The 16332-nt window shown below is 36.8% G+C and overlaps 2 protein-coding genes across 3 annotated transcripts; one reads left to right on the forward strand and one right to left on the reverse strand.

Annotated features, from left to right (window-relative positions):
- Positions 1–7383: 7383 nt before the first annotated feature.
- fitm1l (fat storage inducing transmembrane protein 1, like) lies at positions 7384–11854 on the forward strand. The gene is made up of 2 exons (XM_026941267.3): positions 7384–7811; positions 11081–11854. The coding sequence occupies exons 1-2, from the start codon at positions 7633–7635 to the stop codon at positions 11718–11720; spliced, it is 819 nt and encodes a 272-aa protein (XP_026797068.1). The 5' UTR covers positions 7384–7632; the 3' UTR covers positions 11721–11854.
- A 1737-nt stretch (positions 11855–13591) lies between these two features.
- mrpl34 (mitochondrial ribosomal protein L34) lies at positions 13592–15290 on the reverse strand. 2 transcript variants are annotated; one of them, XM_053227731.1, is made up of 3 exons: positions 15124–15290; positions 14613–14671; positions 13592–13989 (listed from the first exon to the last, which is right to left on the reverse strand). In XM_053227731.1, the coding sequence occupies exons 1-3, from the start codon at positions 15157–15159 to the stop codon at positions 13695–13697; spliced, it is 390 nt and encodes a 129-aa protein (XP_053083706.1). In that variant the 5' UTR covers positions 15160–15290; the 3' UTR covers positions 13592–13694. The 2 variants fall into 2 exon arrangements, with proteins under 2 accessions (XP_053083706.1, XP_026797069.1); XM_026941268.3 differs by lacking the exon at positions 14613–14671 and having other exon boundaries at positions 15124–15283.
- Between the last annotated feature and the right edge of the window lie 1042 nt (positions 15291–16332).

Below are 16332 nucleotides of genomic sequence, written 5' to 3' on the forward strand. Positions count from 1 at the left end.
TTTTGCAAACTATTCCTAGGATTTTTTTGGGCAGAACTTCCAAACTGTGGTGTCAAAGTACTCAACAGAGTCTATCCATCATTCCATCGTTTCAAGGTGTGGCTTAGTTTATTCAATCAGCTATAACACACAGGTGGATATGCACAAAACTCGAAAGGCATATTAAAGGCTAGATTCTGAGGCCGTGTACTGAAGTTGGGGTGTGGTTACTTTTTAATCAGATTGAGTTTTACTTCATTTTTGTCAAATCAATTTCTGTCAATTGAAAACCCTGTGCTTCATGTGGAGCACAATTTGTAGGTGGTCCCAGGTGCAGTTTACATGATTAGTTGTAGTTTTAAAAAATTGAAATCCCTGAAAAATTGCAAGCTCATGTTGCCATCACACCAAGTTGCATGCCTTCCCATATGTGCACATCTGTCCCTATGTGTGGAAATGTTGGACAGTATCAAAAATCCACTGTAGACCGAAGAATAACAATGAATAATGTTTTAATGTATAGAAGTGATAAATGTGCTGTGCTTGTTTCTCCATTGCAGTGTATAGAGATGGGAAAAGATCAGTGAAGCTTGCAGAAGCTCAGCCTCTGAAACGACCTGAAGAGGTTCTCTCCGAATCCGGCACATGTGACAGTGACATAACAACACTGTGTCTTGATCACATGGAGCAGGAAGTAAAGCCAAGTTCATCCCTGAATGAGGGCAGTTCAGAGGAGAGCCGAGAGGAGGAGGAGCTACAGCCTGAAAAAAAGAGCCATCTTTTCTGCTGCTTCCAGACCAGTGTTTGCTTTGCTATGGAATATGTGAATGGAGGGGATATTTCATACCACATTGCACGCTCACATGGGTTGAACCCCGCTCCCGATTTTATGCTGCTGAGATCACCTGTGGTTTCATGTTCCTGCACTGCAACGGGATCATTCATAGAGATCTCAAGCCTGAAACCATCCTCTTTGGTGAAGATGGCCACTGCAAGCTTGCTGACTTTGGCATGTGCAAAGAGGCCATTCTAGATGGCATGACTACCACCAGTTTGTGTGGCACACCCAACTACATGGTGCCTGAGACGATATGGAGGTGGGAATATGGCATATCAGCAGATTAGTTTAGTTAGTTTAAAAAGATCAGAGAAGGTGCTGAACCTCAGTCTTTGTCAATATCTCTATAAACAGAGAAGGTTTGCTTCCAGTTGGATCTCATTTCATTATGTGACTGGAACATGAAGGATCTGGAGAACACCAGAACCCAGGCTGTGGAGAGAGACTGTCTGGGTGCTGCTGGAACAGAATTACAGAAACCAGAATTACCAGAATGAATTTATGGGATCAACATCCCTTAACATAAATTTACACAAATACTAAAAAAAAATGTTTGCCCTGTTGTCCAGAACAATGGCTCGTTTTCGCAAGCACGAACGAGACGTGGTGACGTCATGATCCATGATCCAGTGGACTTCATTTTCTGTGCATTTTGCCAAACAGTTATCTTTACAACATTATTGCCATCCATTAAAATGTCTTACAGTAAAATTGTAAAGTATATTGCAAGTTTGTGTTGCAGTACAATTTATACATGTGTTAATTTAAGTCCTGTCATAAGTCTGAATGTTATTTTCAGTAAATGTAGCTAACTAGCTGGCGTAGCTGTGTGGCTCCTCAATAAATTTACTCAAATACTAAAAAAAGTGCCCTATTGTCCAGAACAATGGCAAGGCCAGAAATTGGATAGTGGGTGGGCCTGAGTAAATCAGGGTGGGCAAGGGTTTGAAAAGAAAACTCAAATGCCATCAGTTACTCAAAGTAACTTAAATGATTGCAGACAGTGGCCAAATTGAAAGGCTAGAGGTCACTCAAGAGGTTTGTTCTTATGCCAGTTCAGTAAGCCTAATTGTGGCCTTTGCTTCAGTTCACAATACACAGAACAGTCATAACAAATGCCAGCTGTTTACTGTAGAATACACTCACTCCCTTACACACACATGTTGCCATGGCAGATAAAACCCACGCATTTTAAGAACTTATGGTTAAACATGAACACAACAAAAGAGCACTGAGTAGTGCCTAACATTACATATTAACTAAATCCAGCATATGAACACATCAAACCTAACAGGAAATCATAAAATAGGCTCATAAAATTAGAGATGTTTATACTGCTGTGTTTTACAACTACTTTTGAATTTTACCACCAACTAGAATTGAATTTTAATGAAATACCAGTTACAGTTATCCAAAATGCTATAGCCGCACAGCCAGCCTATATGAAATGAAATCATACACTTTGAACAGCTTTTCCAAACAATAATAACACAACCTAAACAAAGAAACAAACAAAAAAAGGCTTGCCCCGTGGTGACATCATAATGCAGGTGGCAAAAAAGACAGTGGACTTCACTTTTCTGTCCTTTTTGCCCAACAGGTATCTTTACAATGTTATTGCCATCCATTACAGTAAAACTGTAAGGTATATTGCAATTACGTGCTTGTCATGTATACATGTGTTAATTTAAGTAATCTTATAACTTGGAATGGTATTTACTAGCTGGCATAGCTGTGTGGCACATGTTAGCTGTTAATTTTAATAAAATATATTTAATATACACAGCTACGCTAGCTAGTTAGCTATACTTACTGAAAATAACATTCAAACTTAAAACAGGACTTAATGTCATCGGTAATCTCATCGTTGTGTAGAATCACTATGGTTTGAAATATGGCTGCTAAAAGTAGTTTTAAACCGAGTGGGGAGTAAATGAACACCACCACCTAGCTTAGCACTAACATTCACGTTATAAATTTTCATAGGAGTGCTAATGGAAATTATCACCAGCGGATTAGCACTAGTTAATTAAAATTCTCCTAGCTCATTAGCATTTTCCTAGTGGCGTAGTCAGTAAATACGAAAGGTAGCTGAAAGTGAAGATGTTGCGTAGTTTTACAGTCAGTGTGGTGACACAGCAACCGAACCTACAGTCTTAACTGTTGAAGAAAAAAGTCTTTGATCAGTCAAATGTAAAATTAAGACAATATACTCTGCCTGGCATTGCGCATGGAGTGCTGGAAATATAAAAAAATACAAAGATAAACTTTACAGTGTAGAAAATGTCTCACATTATTTGGGGTTAAATATTGCCTTCTCATGCCTAAACATTGTCTGCAGTACTTGGAGTGTGTAGCTAGCTGGTCCATCAGGGCACCTTATAATAGCAGCCTGAGTCTCCATGAGTGAAACACAGTATTGATTAGTGATGTGCCCTTTTTGTTTTTACTGAAATTACTGAGAGCTTGTTTTTCTCACAGGCCCCTCTTTCAAAAACCTGTTACCTGTTGGACATGCAGTTTGCTGTCTAGGCCAATAAAAGGGCAAGTGATTTAATAGCTACAATATGATGTCCCACAATATTAAACAAATAACTGTAACTCAGTGGAATTTGACTGCAGATATATTTCTGTTTTAGGTATGAATATGGTAGTGCAAGGACTGCACTACAACCACATCAGCAAGGTATCAATTATTAAAACATTAATAGGTTACACCATCCTCATTTTCATAGGCAGCCATATCCGTGCCTATATATAGATAGTCCATGTGCATTTTGAAATCACATAATTACTGAATTAAAGGGTGTAGTTATTTTTTCCCACCTGGTTTATAAATGTTGGAAGGGGAAAATTCCCAGAAAGGGAACCTGCATGGCAGTTAATTCTGATTTTAAAAGAGATTGTTGAACTTCTTGTTGCCCATATTCACACTGAGGAGTCCATTGCATTCCTTTTGTGGCAGGGTAGGTTATGACCTCCCTTTGTTTTTTTGTTTTTTGTTTTCGTTGCTGGTGACGTTAACTTCTTGATTAGCTTATTAGGAGAAAAGAAACAATGAAAGAGTTGTCAAAGAGAAGATGAGACCTTTGCATATAGAGGCAGGAAGGCTAACTCAAGGCTAGTGTTGTTCGTTGTGAGTGAGGTGAGTTACATGAACTGGCTATGTGAAACATTAATATGTTCATATAGCAGCATTCAGTCGTTGTCTCTTACACTCAGATATGAGGTGAACAGTTTCTACCTTCTGACATCCAAATCCAATATAATATAAATGTATAAATTCCTAAATTAAAACTTCTCTTTTTTAGGTGAATGCAGAGTTTTTAAGAATTACAACAGTTCCTCTCCAGTCAAGGTTCCTTTCTCAACTGGACAGTTAATCTGACCGATTCATGAAGGTGTTCAAAAAGAAAGGTGGCTCTTCAGGACAGGCGGGCATAGGGAAGTTTTGTCTCTGATTTTGTTTATTTACTTATTGTGAGTCTTAATTGGATGTATTTAGTAAGACACAAATGGTTGCAAGTATTCAGTGGTAATTAATTTTATTGGTATGTTTCTATTGTCCTTCAGAATGACAGCATTGAAACCAAAAGGAAGTGCATCTTGAAAGGACTTTGCACCTACCTGAATGAGGACCCCAGCAAACCCATCAAAGAGTACTTGGGAGGTATATCTGGTTTGTAAGTACTTCAGTTGTCTTCCTTATTCATCAATTTGCACTAATTAAGATATTAATGACTTTTAAGTTGGGGTACTATAGTCAGTAAATGGGCATGCAGTGTACACTTAAAGTAAAAGGCCACCCAAAAACACATTTAGTGTGTTTAAATTGCAGTAAGCAGTTTTGTCACTCAGCAAGTAGGTAATGTAGGCAATACAGTTAAACCAAATATATCAAATGCTCTTCATGAACTAGACTTCGGACGTCACATAAATAATACCATTATTTACACTGATCAGCCACTTTATTAAGTACACCTATCTTGTACATACAGTCACTGCCTATTTTGTCAGATGTACCTCCCATATAGATGCACTTTGTAGATATTCAGTTACAGATTGTATTGGTCTATCATACAAATAATATATACTCAGCTGTGGTCCCATGGTAGTCCCTTGTGGATAGGAAAAAAGGTGGGTGGTATTTGAAATCATTCCATTAAAACAAAACAAAACAAAAAAACATTTGTCTTGCAGAAGCTTTTCACTTTAATTCTTGTAAATTTGTTAATTGCTAGAAATTTTATCTTTGGCTTTTTTAAATTTTATTTAATTTTTTAAGTGAAAAAGGATGTTGAAGAAAATGAAGCCCAAAAAGACTTGGACCAAACAGTCACTGGCATATATATTAGAAGAAAGGAGGGAGCCAGTGTGACAGTTCCTCCTTAGGATTTGGGAATTGTCATTGAGGGCATACTTCAAAATCTGGGTAAAGTGGTCTGTGCATATGCCATGCTCTTTAGTATGATATGTGCACTAAACCTTAGTTACCCAAAGGACGTAAAGTACACCTTTGAAGTGATTCAAAAGATTTTGCTGGAGTTGGATGCCAGACAGCTTTTGCCAAAATTTCATGCACTGAAAATGAAATTCTCTGAATAAAGCTAGTTTACATCAGTTATACCAATTTGTCTAAAAGTTTTATATTTTTTCTAAAATGCATTTTTATTGCAAGAAGTTATTGTTCTAACTAAGAAGCAATATGTTGGATCTCTAACAGATTTTTGTTATACTTTATTAAGCACTGTAGGCATCATACAATATACAACTTATTAAGGTATATTTAGTGGGTGAGTTTACACCTGATCATTTTCAGAATTGCTGCATCTTATTCAAGTAAACAGCATATTCTGATATTGCAAATTAGAGTAAGACAGTAATCAGATTCAGAGGAATACTTTTAAGACAACTAATTTTTACAACTTTTTTTAGTTTTCTACAACTGCTTTTGTGCTGAATCGGTCACTGGACTGGTTTTTAAACGTATAGTAGGGTCAAAAAGTTTGAGACGTCATGTGATTTACCACCATCAAGACTTAAAAATACAATTTTCAAATAGATTGAAATAGTAAAGCAAGCTGAGGGTTGACTCATTCAAAGAAAAAAAAAATAGATTTGACTTAATACTTCCAAATTAACATGAAGGAATAAAATATGTGAATAAGTTCAATAAAAGAAAATTAAACTAGTTTATCGCCTATAATTAAAACAGGGATACTTTTATTTCAAAAAATACCCAAATTCATTTTTTAAAGAAGTAATAACACTACCACTTGTATAAAAATACAAATGAAATAACTACTTGTAGAGATGCAAAAAATTACTGAGAGTCATGTAGAGTAAGGATTTTGTTATAGATTACTGAAGTGCATACAGTTGGTAGATTATTAGGTGTATATAATATCGATAATGATAAGAAATGGCATTTATCAGCGCTACTCAGTTGGTGGGATCTAATTTAAAAGGAGTAACACTACCACCTCACCAGTGGAAAGTGTACTAACTTCCACAGGTCATCACTACTCAGAGAAATCTGATTACTGGCTGACTCATAAACTCATCATATGTGTTTATGTATCATATGTGTCAAGTGCATATAACCCTGGTTAATGAATTATGGCCTGAATCAGATGTCTTACAGTTATCTGATTATTTGTGCTTAGAATTTCTCCTTCAGTATATTTCCTTTATTGTTGATGGACTTAATCTAAAAAAAAAAAAGACTTTGTTTCAGTGCCTTTCTGTGAAACTATTTGTTTTCCAACGGTTCCTCTGCAGCTAGTAGGCCTAATAAGATGGTATATTGTTATTTTTATAATCCTTAATGGTAGTATTCTTTTACCACTTTCAGAATTTGTAGCATTGTGAATTTTTGAGCTAAATTAATTACAGATCCCTATTATGTAATTGTTTATCCACTTTAAAATACACTTGGTTTAATAATAAATTGTTTGTGTAATGTTTGGTTGTGGTGGTTTGGTGGTTATGCTGAAAATCTGAAAAATGTAACTGCAGTTTAAGATTTAGATGGATCTACATATATAGGGAACCTGTTGACATATTTTTTTAGGTTTGGACAAATTAATTAAAACACCTTTAGCTAAAATAGAGTTATTATTTAAAAACAACACCTTTTGATCAAGTTGAAAGAACTATTTTTAGTAGTGTTTGTTTTGATCAAATAATTAAAGTGGTAGTAACTTAGTTAAAAATTGATATATTGACATGAATTCTTTAAATTATTATGAGGTTAAATAAAATAACTACCCACTCAGAACATTATTTATGAGTAGAATGCACTTTATTTAATTATGTGGAACCTACTGAAATGATTAAAATAAGTAAGTTCAACAATGAAGTTATGTAAGCAGACAGAGACAATGAGGTTGGTTGAGCTTAACTGTTAACGGTTTAACAGAAAGTAAGGTCAATAATAACTGACAGAAACAGGCTTTGACACCAACAGCTGAATCTAAGAATAGGCAGAGCAGGAGACAGGGGAAGAATTAGGTACAGTACAGTTCCTAAATATAGTAAGATCGAGCTTAGTGGCTGGTTAAGGGTGGTGGGGGTAGTGGTGCAGAGATTGGAAGGGAACCCTCCAGATACACGCATAACACAAAAGACAGTAACAAGCTAGGCATGGACACATATTGAAGATTAGAGAACAAACTTCAGAAGAAGAAAACAACGTGCTGGATCAATCTTGAGAATATATTTGGACTACGCTTGGAAGCTGAAGGTTTTTTTTTTTTTTTTTTAACAGGACACTGGGGGTAAGGCTGTTCTGAGGCAGACAATAAGTGCTTCAAATGTTTCTGAACTCTTTACTTGTGGTCATAACTGACCTTGCGGCTGCACTGCTAGGAAATGTATTATTTCGCCGCCATTTCCATTTGTTTCTGTCAGCCATGGTCATGTTTGGACCCTTGCTGAACTTATGGGTATCCCACTATAGTGTTTTTGCGAAGAGGAGCCATTATCTTTACAGGTGAGATGCACACATGCATACACCTTAAAACACATGCACATGCATTTATTGTAGGAAGATTTTGCATATGCATGTGTGCTAATGCAAGAATGTGATTTGTGACACCAGTTAGCCAGTTCATCAATAAGCAGCATGCTTATAAATGTTACAGTCTAAAGTTTTCCTTGCAGCTATAGAACATACAAACACATAAATATAGCCTCACAGTTTGTTTAGTGGTGACAGAGTTCTGCATCACACACACCTGTTAAGTGTGTTAGGTCTTAGAGAAAGCAAAAGCAGTAAACATAAAAGTCAAGTCAAGGGCAGGGAATTTTATTTGAACATAATCCAATATAGTAATCTCACTAACTAAATGCAAAATTTATTAAGGTTAACAATAATCAATGTTACAGAAAAAGGTATAAGACAAAAAATTTAATTTTTGCATTCTATAACTGTAAACAATTACAATAAAAATGTATTTTATCAAGAGTAGAAGGTTAAAACAACAAAACTTGTGCCGCAGTATAAACACATACAGACTGCACTGTATATTGTGTCCTATAACAAATGTAAGAAATTTTAGTTTCAATTGCAGAGTGAAATTCAACACCAAAGATCTTAAGGTTTCTGAAATTATATAATTTTAAGACACTGAGCCTTAACATTTTGATCCTCAATAAGGTTGACCAAGCTACAAGTTTTTAATTGTGTATTTGTATTTATATTTTCAAGTAAAATTTTAAAGTAATATTTCTCACAGTGGTACATAAATAATAGATTTATAGCAAAGGTAGTCTTAAAACTACTTAGAAACCATCAAGATCTGATGACAGATCCACACTCACATTCTCACTCTTGTGATGACATTCATTTATTATTAGTTTGATAGTAGTTACTCGATAGTTGATTCTTGATAGTAGTTACAGAATAATATGCTTTAAATGAATAATAAGCTGGGAGTTTATTATTCAAATGAATAATAAGCTGGGAGTTTATAAGAGGTTAATGAATGCAAGAAAGTTAAACTGCATCTTGATATATACACTTATGTTGCAGTTCTCTTATGACAATGTAATTAATAATCAGTTAATCACAATAATATTGTGTTGAATGTAGTAAAAATAAAAAAGGATGTGTACAACTTCCCAGTTTCATTCATATAAAATACCAGATTCTCGTTTTTCTGTACTTTTCCTGAATGCTTGTACAAAAGAGTAAACTCAGCACTTGGCTTTTAAGATTTCTGATCACAGAAGGCTTCTCCAGTAAGTTGTTCTTAACACTGGTGTACAGCAAAGCATTATCCTCATGTGTTTGGGTAATGATAACTAAAAAATTAAAATTAAGTTTCCTTGGCTGACCTGTTTCATGTCTGGTTGTTAGTACACCAGTTTCTTATTTGTTTTTCAGGACATTCCAAATTGTTGTATTGGTTATGTCTAGTGCTTGTGCAATGGTTCTGATAGATTTTACCTCTTTTCTCAGCTGCAGAATGGCTTGCTTTTCTCTCAGAGACAGCTCTCTGGTCTTCATATTGGTTGATCCTTTTTTAACAACAAATTCAGTCTTCACAGGTGAAACCCAGAGCTCAGACCAAGAGTAGACATTCAGAGCTATTATCTGTTTAAACAGTCAATCTAACAGGGCACACCTGGGCAACCAGACACACCTATCAGTCACATGTTCCAATATTTTCGATCATTTGAAGAATGGGTGGGATAAAAAAAAGATGCCATGTTCTAAGTTGTTTAACACATCTCTGTAGATATAAATATCAGGAAATGGAAACTGAAATTCTGATCTATCATCTCAAACTCAAAAGTTGTCAATCTATAGCAAAAACACAAGTATTACACTTGCCATTCCAATACTTTTGGAGGGAACTGTATTTGCCCATTCTTGGCAAACATGCTCAATCTCTGAACAGCAATTTCAAAGTCTTTTAAAGCTATTCAGTTTCTTGATTTCGAAGCACTCCAGGTGACCTTTGGCAGTATGCTTACAGTTGTTGGCCTGTTGAACCTCCACCCCAGTGTAAGGTCCTTTTCAAGGATTGCCCTGTATTTGGGTCCATCCATTTTGATCTCAACCCTGACTAGTTTCACAGTCCCTGTTAATGAAAAGCATTCCCAAAACCTGATGCTACTACCACCATGTTTCACAGTGGGGATGGTGTTCTGAGGGTGATGAGCATTTTGTGACAAAGCCAAACCTTTGTTCATGTTTGTTGAGTCTCCAACATGCCTTTTGGCAACTCGTGGTTTTTTCACTTCTCTAGCTTCTTCCAGATCTTTCAAAGTTACCCACATGTCTGGTTCTCTGACTAATGTTCTTCTTACCTGCTCCCTGACTTTCGGTGGATGGATGGTCACCTCTAGGCAGAGCTGCAGTTGTGCCATACTTTTCCAGTTTTTGAAATAATAGATGTAAGGTGCAGGATTATCAGAGTTTGGGATTGTTTATACCAAACCCTCTTCCAGATCTTTGTCCTGGACTTGTTTTAGCTCCCTTGGTCTTCATGATGCTGTTTGTTTAGGTATGTTCCCTGATTTTTCCCAAATTCTAGGACTTTGCAGGAACAGGTGTATCTATACTGAGGTCATGTGAAAAAGTTTCACACAGGTAATTTAGGAGTTTCACAGCAATGAGGGTGAATACCTTTGCAGTCAGAAATTTTATTTTTTTAATTTATAAATAATTTTGCAAACTATATTGATCCCCTACCCACACTCCAATACTATGGGCTATTTTGTGCAGATTCATGACATAACCCCAGTTGAGTACATTTCAGTTACAGATTGTAACACTACAAAATATGGAAAAGTTCAAGGAAGTGAATACTTAAGCAAGGCACTGTACATCTGAAATAGAGAAAAATACGGTACTTAAAAAATATTCAGAGATTATGTTACTATTGTTTTGTTGCCTGTAATAGTGATCTCGTTTTGTTAGACAGATGTTAACAGATATATGAATCCAGTTAGTAGGGTACAGATGCTGCAGAACTGCTATATGGTGGATTTGTTACTGAATGCTGATAGCTAACATTAATGTCTGCAAATGCTGTACTAACACTTTTGCACAGATTTACAGTTAACATATAGGTGATCATTTTGAGGAGGAACTAAAAATAAAATGTTGCGAGAATGTCGTATAGACATTATTTGTACTGCACACCTTTCAACTTAAATTTTTATCCCAAAAATTCTGTGATACTTTTGGAGTTTTTAAAATGTAATTTGCTGTGCAATGTCAACGATATTCTCTTTCTGTGTCTTCAACAGAGTTTTTCTGCGTTCAGGCTGGGGTTGGACCTGTATCTTTGTAGGCTCTTTCGTCTTCCTCCTGTCTTTATCTGTGCGGCGCTCCTTAACACTCACACTGCGGCATCTCTCACGGCTGGCTGTAGCAGGCGGGCTGTGGCTGGGCTTCCGGAAGCTGCTTAGCCTGCTGGAGAATGCCACAGGGAGTTGTTACGAGCCCCTGAGTGGAGCTCATGAGCTTGCTGTAGGGGCTAATGAAGCAGGGCAGCCTTTATTGCTGTTACGGGAGGGTGAGACAAAGGCTGTTTGCATCAGCTCTGGCATGGTATGGCGGGGGTACGAGGTCTCTGAGGACATCTTTCTGCTTTCTTTTTGTTGCCTGCTGCTGGCTGAGGAGATGGCTGTGTTTGGGCCCTATCTGAACCTGGGTGGGATCTCTGGAGCACCCCTGCGCATCCTGTTCTTATTCTGTGTCCTGTTGCTGAGTCTCTGGTTATTTCTACTTTTCTGCCTACTCGCTTATTTTCCTCAATTCCCAAATCAGCTCTTGGGAGGAGCTCTAGGTTGCCTGAGCTGGAGGGCAACGTACCAGGGCTGGTACCATATGGGACCAAGCTGGTACTGCCCTGGAAGGCCTGGGGTGGGTCTTCTGACAACATAGGGACAAATAAAATTATAACTAAACAAATAAAATTATAACAAAATAAAAACTAAAAAATAATAAATTTAATTACTTTGGGGTAAATATGTTTGAGGAATTATTTAATAAAGTTTAATTTGCACAGTTTTGAACTACCTCTGTTTTTGTGAGATTTAATTTTAAAAAGTAGTCAAAAGTAGTCAACAGTCACTGACAAGTTTTCTTCATTTACCTTTGTCAGTGTGGTGACATATTCCCAAAAATAAAAATTAAGGCTAAAAGAACTTGTTGAAAAATAGATGTGATAGATATTAGGACTTCTATTGTTTTTTTTTTTTTTAAGAGTAATTAAGTAAGGGGGGTTCAGTCTTTGTGACTTCAGCAGAGTTGAAGTTAGCAGATTATTGAAATTATCTGTGTACGGTTCATTCCTCCGAAGTTGCCGACAAGCACTAAGTCTGAATCCCCCAAAACATGGGAGATGTAAAATGTAGACATTGGAGTATAAAGGCAAGAGCCAATTTTACAAAGTCTACCTACATCACAAAGTTGAAGATACCGTACAAATGAGATGAAAGAACATATTCAAATAAAAACAGTTAGAATTTACACAGTTATGAAAAGTCCTAGTAGTGATATGTTAATTTTCCACAAATATAGCACTTTGTTTAATGTTTAACACAATTAAGTGCTCACTATCAACATTTGCAATGAGTATGCAGTATTTGCATGTTTCTGGCTACTGCTTTGTGTGCTCGAATCACAGCGCTCTGTTAAAGATATTATTTAAACTCAAAAGCATGAAACCTTAGAAGTAAAAACTATGATGCAGCAGGAGCATGGGAGAGATTCTTACCATTATTTCATAATTAAGTAATTAAGTAAGTTTTACGTATATATTTAACACTGCCTTCAAATGGCATTCCATAGTTTTGGGTGATTGGTATGCCTGTCTGAGAAAAGTATCCTGAAAAATAAACAGTTTGTATAGTCAGCAAAACTGTCAGGTGTCCAAAGTTTTGTTCCAGATTTTGGGAAGGAGAGAGGTTCTTATGCCTCACCAGAAGCCAGAGTGGGTTGTGACTCACATACCTTGGCACTGATGGTCTTTTAGGGAAAAGCCAAAAATAAGAAGGCTATTGCAAATACTTATGCAGAAATACTTGTGTTAATCATTACAAAGACAAAAATGCAGATTATATCTTATTATACAACGTTGTCATTCCCATGTAAGAAATTTAGTATGAGTGCACAAGTAAGGTCAAGTCACCAGTGGTCTGAAGTCAGAATCTGCATGGGGGCAGGGGATTTGTCAGTTTCAGAAAAGCAGTTTATTAGTAGCTAACTCAATCCTGTGCAGGCACAGAACTTTGAATAAAAGATATAAACCCAATTTAAAATTTTCACAAATTCTGAAATCTGGGGCTCAATACTTATACTCTATACTTTCACTCTAACATGTCTAAATTTTGAAGGGGACATTAATTGCTTTACATAACCAATGTTCATGAATGTGAACATTGTGAATGTGAATGTGAACACTATGACCTCTGCACCCATAGTGGCCAAAGACACTAGCACAAACTGCAAACAGCAATATAATTTCCTACTGAGATTAAGACTGTTTTGAGATACCATGATGCTGTGCCTTAACGTCTTTACCTATATAGATAAGAGTACTTATCTGCAAAGCCACCACTTCCTATAATTTTATACAGAAGGAGAGGAAGATAAGGACATTGAATTTAGTTTCCATTCAAGAAAAGAAAGAGAAGATGCTTGGAGGAAGGGTGCCATTATAAAAACAGAGACTTTCTTGTCACCCCATAATCTAGATAGAATTGCTGATGAAGAGCCAATAAATTTGAGCATCACAATGCTAATAAAGCAAATTTTCTTATATAGTTCTTTATTCAGATCAACTAACAAACAACAAATGGTTGAGTTTCTCAAAACCACACAACTCCTTTTAGTCAGCTTGAGTCTCAGTGTGATTCAGTGTGTCAGTGATTTTCTTCCTTTAAGCATTCTACGTAGAATCACCTCAATGCCACCCTGTGTGCTGATCCTTTTAATCCAACCATGAGTCCTCTTTCGCTTGATGTTGTTTGGCTGATACTCGGTGCCTCTTTTCCCAGTGCGGACCTGCTGGTAATGCCAGGGTGGTGACTGAAAGACCTCACTTCCCTTTGTCTTAGAGATTAGTGTTCTTTGCTCACCACCCATCCATGATGAGACCAAGGAGCTGATATTCCGCAGTTTACTGCAACTGGAAGCTGCACCATTGCTCCTGAAAATTGTAAACAATTATTAATCTTAATGTAACACAAATGTATAAGTGTAAGTACGCTTACTGGAAACCAGCATAGACAAATGTGCGTCCGTTCGCCATTGCCACTATCATATCTGTAGCATCGCACTATGCACCATCCTACGGGTGGCTTTTAGAGAAGTGTCATAGAACCAGTCACACTGAGGATTTAATTTAAAAAAGTAAACCTTTTTAACTTTGTCATTGACTGTCTTTTGCCACAATGGCACTAAACTGGCCAACAGTGAGCACATCACATTATGCATTCTAAGACCAAATTCTAACTCATAACCAAAGATTTTTTTGTTGTTGTGATTTTTGTCTCTGTCTGAAAATCGCAGTGTAAAGCCAGCTTACGATGGATTTTTCAGCAGTGATAATCAGTTCATTATACAGCAGGGTATACATTAGTTAATTATACACCCGGGTATAAATCAGTTAATTATACAGCAGTGTATAAATCAGTTAATTACAGGCAGCACATCTTCACAACAAAGCTTGCATTATTAATTTGTTAACATTTTATTTATTCATTATTGACTGTCCTCCACGTAATCATAACATTAAAAATCCTTCAATATAAATTTTTCTTTGTTGTTTACCCGCATAGTTTGAGCAGTGACGTCACGACATTCAGCACCGTTAGGTGGCAGCAACACGCCTTTAAACCCACGAAGAAGAAAACACAGGCTTTGCTCAGGTTTCCCCACAGAAATATAAAATATAAAACAAGATGTGAAACGCTTACTTGCTTTTGCGCAACAAGCACATTGATGTGCTAACACCAGCTGTGTTGAGGATAACATTTATACATTTATATATAAATATTACAACGATAATGAAGAAAAGGAAACATTTCGACCCCAATGACTTTCCATGAACACAGTTATTAAACCACGAGCAATCTCGGAGGTGTATTATCCGATAACCTCTGTGTCAGGGCTAATGTTTATTAATGATTGTTAGTTATGTGTTGTCACACGTACAAATAAGCAATACTTAAGTCCATAAGTTAACACTGGATATTAAGATATGTATAAACAGGCCACACACTACTGAACCTGCTGCATGTGCTCATGTATGAACTGTGAATCAGATGAAAACGCCACATACCGACATAAAATACTGGTTCCCGGGAAGCGCACACATGTTCGTATGATGTTCATTTCGTCCACCAGTATTATGTGGAAGGCAAAACACAGCAAACGCACCGCAGGACGGTGTCACTCTGACCAGGCAATGTGAGAGAGAAACTACCTCCAGCGCCAGGGCTGAATGGAGCTGCGAGCTTTCAAAATAAAAGCACGTTCATAAACAAAAATACAAGGCAAAGAAGCGATATGTTGTCGTACGCACGCACGCACACACACACACACACACACAAATAATAATTATTTTAAAAAAACTTCTATTTCTTAAAGCATTTTGATTATTTCAAAATATGAACTTTTGCTCAGGTAGCCTACGTGGATTTTTCCCCTGTATTGTAGCTGATGATGGGCAATCCTACTAGTGTTCGTCAATCTGATAGCCTGTAAATCAGGCCTGCCTTACACGATACGATTTTTGGCTCCATTTAGCTGTCGCAGAAAAAAATTGAACGTTATAAAATAATTCTTTAGTCATGAGTTGAGATCGATGGTCTTAGAACGCATAAGACAGCAGCAGATTTAGTGCCATTGCGAACAAAGACAGCCAACGATGAAGTTCTGGCAATTTTGTTTTTTCATTAAAATCTCAGTGCTACTGCTACAACGATCATTTAAAAACCACCAATAGGAGGATGGCCTAGGATTACAAGAAACTCACAGGATAGCTACAAATGTTGTAGTGGGAATGGTGAAATGTAAAACAAAACATGCCAATGGACAGAAAAATATCCCTATTGTGTAAAGCTCACTCTGAGCAATGTTCTGATTCTGTAATCACAGGTCTATCTATAGAGGATATTCATCATATAATCTGATATGTAGAACATTATCACACATCTATTATAGAAATCCTCCGAAATTTTAGATTGTTTCACACTGTATGACGAGTAATTTGAAAACGCTCCTGAAATCCCAGAAAGTAACTGGTTTGGCCACAGATTCATCCAGCCACGTGCCTTAAAACGTCTGGGGGGCTCTTTCGTGCCATCAGCCATCAGACACTACAATGCCACAATACCCAGTACCTCCTACTCCACTGGCTGAGTCTCACTAACACACACTCAGCAGTAAATTGTTATTCCACAGATATTGCACATGTATATAAATACCAAGGATGCTGCACATGTACATATACAAATGGAACTCGAGCATATGTACATACACACAGACC

The sequence above is a fragment of the Pangasianodon hypophthalmus genome, chromosome 21 (assembly GCF_027358585.1).
Source record: "Pangasianodon hypophthalmus isolate fPanHyp1 chromosome 21, fPanHyp1.pri, whole genome shotgun sequence".
Lineage (NCBI taxonomy): Eukaryota > Metazoa > Chordata > Actinopteri > Siluriformes > Pangasiidae > Pangasianodon > Pangasianodon hypophthalmus.

What these genes read in the sequence shown, in the direction of transcription:
- fitm1l (XM_026941267.3), top strand. Translation starts at nt 7,633, where the DNA reads ATGTTTCTGAACTCTTTACTTGTGGTCATAACTGACCTTGCGGCTGCA. An exon ending in AGGAGCCATTATCTTTACAG is followed by an intron (nt 7,812 to 11,080) that starts GTGAGATGCACA and finishes TGTCTTCAACAG; the next exon opens with AGTTTTTCTGCGTTCAGGCT.
- mrpl34 (XM_053227731.1), bottom strand. Translation starts at nt 15,159, where the DNA reads ATGTGTGCGCTTCCCGGGAACCAGTATTTTATGTCG. An exon ending in GGAACCAGTATTTTATGTCG is followed by an intron (nt 14,672 to 15,123) that starts GTATGTGGCGTT and finishes GTGGGTTTAAAG; the next exon opens with GCGTGTTGCTGCCACCTAAC. An exon ending in TCACTGCTCAAACTATGCGG is followed by an intron (nt 13,990 to 14,612) that starts GTAAACAACAAA and finishes TACAATTTTCAG; the next exon opens with GAGCAATGGTGCAGCTTCCA.